Source organism: Topomyia yanbarensis, chromosome 3 (genome assembly GCF_030247195.1).
Source record: "Topomyia yanbarensis strain Yona2022 chromosome 3, ASM3024719v1, whole genome shotgun sequence".
Taxonomy (NCBI): domain Eukaryota; kingdom Metazoa; phylum Arthropoda; class Insecta; order Diptera; family Culicidae; genus Topomyia; species Topomyia yanbarensis.
In genome coordinates, this window is record NC_080672.1 from 240,610,388 (window position 1) to 240,617,607 (window position 7,220).

Genomic DNA, 7,220 nt, shown 5'->3' on the forward strand with positions numbered 1-7,220 from the left:
CAAACCTGCTATTGATGATTCATTTGCTTTGATTTGCAGTAGGAACGGAAGAAATTCCGACTGTAATGACTGATCAGAGCAGGTCTCCAAAAGTGCTTTCCGCATCAGAACAAAAGACGAAAGGTGCACGAATGCTAGCCGATTTTTTTTCCGTGATGCTCGAATTGACGAGTCTGCTTTACTGCTTTCTTTTGTGGCTTTCGTCCAACTAACGCACAAAAACAGTAACGCTTTGAGCGGATTTCTGAGAGGATTGGGATAGATTGGCGTAGCGGCGCTAGTGTTTATCGTATATTAATTCAAATGATTACACACGTTTTGACGTAGGACTACGTCTTTGTTTTCGATATAGGGGTGCACGTTGCAAATTCTACAAAAATGGTATGTAACGAAAAGTGGTCCAATTTTAAACGCATATAATTTAGCCATCTCACGATAAATTTTCAAATTTTTTGCTCGTATCGCCCCGAAATACTTCTAAGAATGGATTCCAATAGATAAACCCAAAGATTTTTGATATCATGGCATTAAAAATTTAAATAATGAACAACCTAGTCAAAATATCGCGCATTTACACATAGAAGATAGCGCTTCCCTAGTCCAGCACGACAGATTTGTGTACCTAGCGCGCTACGCTTCTGTGAATGACGTCATCATCGACTATTTAAACGGACGGATTTCGGCGAGCACGTTCAGTTGTCTGTTGAGCGGCAGGCAAAGCAGATCACTCCGCTGTTTAGCTAACTCAGCCAGTGTAGCTGAGTTAGAAGTCCGTTGCACTGCTTTCCAGCACACTTTTATGTATAATTATTCGTACACAAAATAGTTTGTACATGCGAGCTCCATTTGCAAACACGGTTAACATAGTGTCGTGGTATTAGTTGTCTCTTTCGCTCTACCCATCATCATCAGCGTTGATTCATTTTGCTTTGTGCGCTTGGGTTTAATGTTTGAGGCGAATATGTAGGTAGGTAGATCTAATTTGTTACTAAATTGCACAACGAAAGTTTATTATTTACGTTCGATCAATTCATTGATTCATTTCCCCATCACGTGATTCATTTCCACTCAGCTTATAGTATTTCGATTCTACTAATAGGTACATACTGCAAAGCCTATTTATGAATGAATACACTGCCACTTGAAAAACCGTTGCAAAAACGCATCTTGTCCATATATAAAATTGTTTTCGATCCTTGTATATTTATAGTTTCGATATATGATAAAGACCACTGCATTCGCTACATTTGTATGCGTACTTTGGGAAAGTTACAATAATGGCAAAATATAACTAGAATGCTTGTTCTATACATGAAATGTGATTATATTGTCTAAAATTTGATTTTTCTTCACTGGTCCGAGTTTTTAACCACAAACAATCGAAAAGTTTTTATAAGCTTATCTTATGCTATAAAAATTTAGTTCCAGATATTGGTTCGGTCACAGTTTTCTGTCTTCTTTCTTCATATCTTCTTAAATAAGTTTAATCGGATTCGATCACCTACTACAAATGAAGTGACCTGATAACCAAGAAGGTTTGGTTCAATATGTAATATTCGATGTTGATTGGTTGTGATTAAACCATACGTAAGTAGTATAGTCCTACGTCTACAGTTCGTGCAACCCCATAGGGCTGCCCCTTGTAGTTTTCTAAATATTTTTGTCCGATCATGGATGTCTGTTCTCTGTGTTATTGGTTTGACCATCTGGAGCATAATAAAATGAAATGGTCGGTTTTCCTACACACAATCGTTCAAAATACTACTTAATGGTCCTGTCAAAGATGTGATACAGCGCCATCTGGTCCAGGGGATTTTAGTTGTTTTGCGGCATGTTCAATCAATCTCGCAATCAATTCAGGCGTAACAACAAAAGTGCCCAAATTAATTACAACGGTGGGAACATCGGAAGCAGCATCTTCCACCTCTTGTCTTGAAGTAAAACTGCTCGAAAAAACTTCAGTGAAATGCCTCGCAAATCGTTCACATGAATCTGAAGCTGCAGTAGCGATTGCACTACCAAGAAAGATATTCGACAGTACCGATGGGTTTTTTCTTTTGGAATTTACAAATCGCCAAAAACACCGTGGATTTCGTCGCTGGTTAGTCTGTTAGTCGATACGCATTTACCGATCAATGGAAGTTAAAAACATTGGTAAGGGTCCGATGGCTGCGAAGTCTACGTTGATAAGCGTTCCGCTCACGTTATAACTGACGCAACTTCAACGTACTCCAAGCAGGGGAAACGGGCGATTTGCAAGAGGAATATTCAAGCCACCGGTTAATTTACCCACAAAAACTATATATTAATATTGTTCAAATAATCAGAAAGAACAAAAATTATTCAACCGATAATTCAATTGGCGCCTGTTGCTACTATCGTTAACCGTCGACGATGGGATGCTTTCAGTATTTGTATGGATTGTAATGGCAAGCGGTGTATAATGTTTATCTGCGGGTAGTAGCAAAATAACGTTACTAGCGAAACTGTAGTTTCACAGTCGAAGGAGCAGAAAGCAAGATCGAGTGTGCGTCCGAGTAAATTACATATAAAATTTTTCTGCTCAAGACCCAAACATTACATTGTTACGAGCCGAATTTTAAATGCAGATGAAAAAAATCTCGGTGATCAGCAATCAGCCTTGAAATAATTGATTGCTTCTATCCGAAATTGCATTGCCGCTGATTCTTTCCTGTGTACTGGATGCAAAAAGTTTGTTTTGATTGTAATAGTGTGATAAATATGGCGAAAATGTGTACCAATGTGTTTCTGAATTACGTATTATAACACTAGGTTTATCTTAGCGTTTAGCGAGTGCTTTTATAGTGAATTAATAGTAAATGGATTCTTTAACAAAAATAAAGGTATTCTCAGAGCAATGTTTAATGTATTTGAGGTGGAGTAACGTTATGGAGGATGTAATTCACGGCTCGTATTTTTCATTGTGCCGAGCACCTTTGCTTCATGTTTCGGTTTACTTTCTGAGGCGAACTAGCAGGTAGGTATTTCAAGAACTTTTTTAGTCAAATAGATATTGTCATTATCTCATATCCTTGGTTCGAAACCAAAAAGTGCGGCGAAAAAGGGTCACAATAAACTCTACTGCCATAATAGGCATATTACCCTATAACTTGATATTTTTATTTGATTCATTCATAATAGTTTTAAAGTACCACACGCGACAAAAAAAATTTACTATGACTGACTTTAATATAATTTTCGATAGTAGTTTTACTTAGGATATATTTCTTAAATGTAACTAACAACAAAGATATTCAGCGCAACGGTTGGTATGCGTATCGATAGGTAGCATGCATGATTTATGTTGTATCTGAACTCTATTAACGACCGGGATCGGAACAATGACAGATTCACCAACCAAATGGTTTATTCGGATTCTGTGAATGTTGTTGCGCTTGCTGGGTAGCATAAGCTCCCGGGTACGTGCCATAGTAGGCAGTGCTGGGGCCTTGTGGAAAGCCCTGATATGCATCTGGAAGGTAAGAATAATTAGAGGATTTTTTTTATTTTGCGCAAGACCATTTCGTTTACTAGGATAAGGAAGTGTAGCGTACGGATTAAATCCTTGTGGCATGGGAGTTGGCACATACGCTGGGTACGGAACATTCGGTGTAGCACCATACGGCAACGGCATACCTTGAGGTTGCATCGGATACGGTGTGGCTTGTACAGGTGCAGGTGGTGATGCCGATTGTTCTAAAATGTTAACCAAAACTGTTATCATTTACTAAAAATCCTTTTTTTTTTTCAAAAACTTACCTTGCGTGGGAGTTGTCGATGCCAGATGCACAGGAATAGTAGGTGCTGCAGGTTGTACATGGCGACTTGCCTGTTGCGTTAAATCTTTCATCAATTCGTCCTTTTCAGTTTTTCGTGCAAAGCAATAATCGGATATTTTGTTTTGGAAAGTAATTAGCAATTGAGTTAAATCGTTGTAGAATTTGACCCCATCTTGAAGATTGTGTTGCAGTTCGGAAAATACATCATACGCAGAAGCGAGCTGAGTCAATACTGTTTCATTTGACTTATCCGATGTTCCTGACTCCGCTAGAAAATCTTGATGGGCCAGTTTAATGTCCTGAATCAATGATTCTTGGCGTGACAAATTGTCTTGAACCTGAGTCTGCAGTGGAGCGATAACCTTTCCAATTTCTGCAATAGAGATAGCAGGTTCATTGATAACGCCATCAGCCGCAAGTGCGGCTAAAAATTGATCTCTGAGGTTAACAGTTGCTGATCGAAGCTCAGATTCGACTACATCCCGCTCAGCTTTGATCGTCTCCACTGATTCCATAAAATTTTGCAACTTTTGTGCTGCTGAGGAATTGCATGCAGCACTGTTTACTGTACCACACGGAATTTCTACTGATAGTTGTTCTTGGGTCATCGACAACAACTCAATTCCTTTTCGATTTTTCTCGAATTTCTCGCTCACTGTCTTGTCAGCAGTAATGGCATTATCTATAATTTTACGATATGTTGCACAATTCTCACGAAATGTTTGGGTTAGTTTATTAGAAGGAGTTCGCGTCCATTGTTCGTTGAACTTATTCCTTAGCTGTTCATCCGAATCTCGTTCATCGTTTAGCATTCGTTCAGCCTGTGAAGATTATCATATTATATACAAAACAATTTTTGATTGAGTATTAAAAATTCGTGTTGCCCAACATTAGTCAACTTTTACTTGGTTATATTGATATTTCGAAAAATAAAATGATATTTTTATGAAGATTTAACAAATGCCCATGTCTTTTCAATGACTGTCAGTAATTTAAACAAACAACACTGAACTGAACATTGCATTGTTTTATGCCATATTTATCATACCATTTCCAGCAGATCTAAAACTTCAACTAACTGTTAAGTAAAAACAATTTAAAGTAACCGGCCCTGTAAAGACTAGCACATCCCTTTTTTACACTGAGCCGGTGTACTTTCCAAAAAATATTTAAATCTAATCTTATTTATACATATAATTAAAGGCAGCAAAAGATCTCCAAATCTAAAACCTAAAGCAAAAACATGAAGTCATTAATGGGGTTTTCGATTGATTGACAACGGTGTAGTGGAGTGCACTGAAACTGCACCGTTTTTGCACTTTCTAGCAGAAGTGCAGAAAACTGGGTATGTTCCATTGACACTTTTGCTAGAAAGTGCAAAACCAGTGCAATCCACTACACCGGTGTCAATCAATCGAAAATCCCATAAGAGTCAACTCCATTCTTTCGTTCTATAACAAAAACTACAAGGTAGCCCAATGGGGTTGCACGGGCTGTAGACGTAGGACTATACTACTTAATGTAAAATATTTATTTACTTAGCACATTTATAGTAATAATAAATCAAACATATTTCTTACGTATGGTTTAATCACAACCAATCAACATCGAATATTACATATTGAACCAAACCTTCTTGGTTATCAGGTCATTTCATTTGTAGTAGGTGATCGAATCCGATTAAACTTACTTAAGAAGATCTGAAGAAAGAAGATAGAAACTGTGACCGAACTAATATCTGGAACTAAATCTTTATAGAATAAGATTAGCTTGTGAAACCTTTTCGATTGTGTGTGGTAAAAAACCCGGATCAGTGAAGAAAAATCAAATTTTAGACAATATACAATCTTTACATTTCATGTATAGATCAAGCATTCTAGTTATATTTTGCCATTATTATAACTTTCCTAAAGTACGCATACAAATATAGCGAATGCAGGGGTCTTAATCATATATCGAAACTATAAAAATATAAGAATCGAAAACAATTTTATATATGCACAAGATGCGTTTTTGCAACGGGTTTTCAAGTGGCAGTGTATTCATTCATAAATAGGCTTTGTAGTATGTACCTATTAGTAGAATCAAAGTACTATAGGCTGAGTGGAAATGAATCACGTGATGGGGAAATGAATCAATGAATTGATCGAACGTAAATAATAAACTTTCGTTGTGCAATTTAGTAACAAATTAGATCTACCTACCTACACATTAGCTTCAAACATTAAACCCAAGCGCACAAAGCAAAATGAATCAACGCTGATGATGATGGGTAGAGCGAAAGAGACAACTAATACCACGACACTATGTTAACCGTGTTTGCAAATGGAGCTCGCATGAACAAACTATTTTGTGTACGAATAATTATACATAAAAGTGTGCTGGAAACGAGCACAACACAAAAGATAGCATACGGACAAGCTCATTCGCATTCACTGGGTAGCGTACCTCCACAGGCAGTGTAACGGACTTCTAGCTCAGCTACACTGGCTGTAAAAGCACACAGCGCAGTGATCTGCTTCGCCTGCCGCTCAACAGCGACTGAGCCGCTTCGGCGAAATCTGTCCGTTTAAATAGTCGATGATGACGTCATTAATAGAAGCGTAGCGCGCTAGGTACACAAATCTGTCGTGCTGGACTAGGGAAGCGCTATCTTCTGTGTGTAAATGCGCGATATTTTGATTAGGTTGTTCATTATTTAAATTTTTAATGCCATGATATCAAAAATCTTTGGGTTTATCTATTGGAATCTATTCTTAGAAGTATTTCGGGGCGACATGCGCAAAAAAATTAAAGGGTTGTGTACAGGACACGACCACGGTGACAATAAAAATGTAGCTTTTTTCAAGAGCGTGCAAATGTATTTTATCTATCACACATATCGACTCAAGTTCTTACTCACTCGCCTGTTTTTTATGTTACAATTTGCTATATACCCTCCCCATTAAAACATAATTTATTGAAGGTCTTTTAACGGTAATCTATTAATTAATCAAGTATCTCACTAGGTGATTGGCATTATTTGGCTAATCCATCTAGTAAAAATAGGCTGGTCTGTCCAGAAAATATATTTAAAAGAAAAGTTCCATATTTAGAACCGTGACGAGGAAGCCCACGCCCAGCAACGGAAATATACAGATTCTTCATGAAATATGAAATTTCATTTTCCATTTAAATTTTCAATAATGTATTAATGAACTTAAGTAAACAATCTTAAGGTTAAGTATTTCTTGATCGATTAGTGGTGAAAAAAATGAAATTATTTGATAAATTACATTGTTATGCAACGTTCGCACTACCAGTTAAAACGGGTTTTATGCTATCTTGGTGACATTTTCTCTTGTTGCTAATTATTAAAACGTGTTATAACTCTGTAGTGTAAACATTGTATTATTAAACCAATTCTGCAGCGTTTTATGT

General features: G+C 37.1%; 1 protein-coding gene across 1 annotated transcript; it reads right to left on the reverse strand.

The window, feature by feature from the left end:
• Positions 1-405: 405 nt before the first annotated feature.
• Positions 406-5,173, reverse strand: LOC131689533 (programmed cell death 6-interacting protein-like). The gene is made up of 3 exons (XM_058974727.1): positions 3,781-5,173; positions 3,553-3,717; positions 406-3,493 (listed from the first exon to the last, which is right to left on the reverse strand). The coding sequence occupies exons 1-3, from the start codon at positions 4,610-4,612 to the stop codon at positions 3,372-3,374; spliced, it is 1,119 nt and encodes a 372-aa protein (XP_058830710.1). The 5' UTR covers positions 4,613-5,173; the 3' UTR covers positions 406-3,371.
• Positions 5,174-7,220: the final 2,047 nt, after the last annotated feature.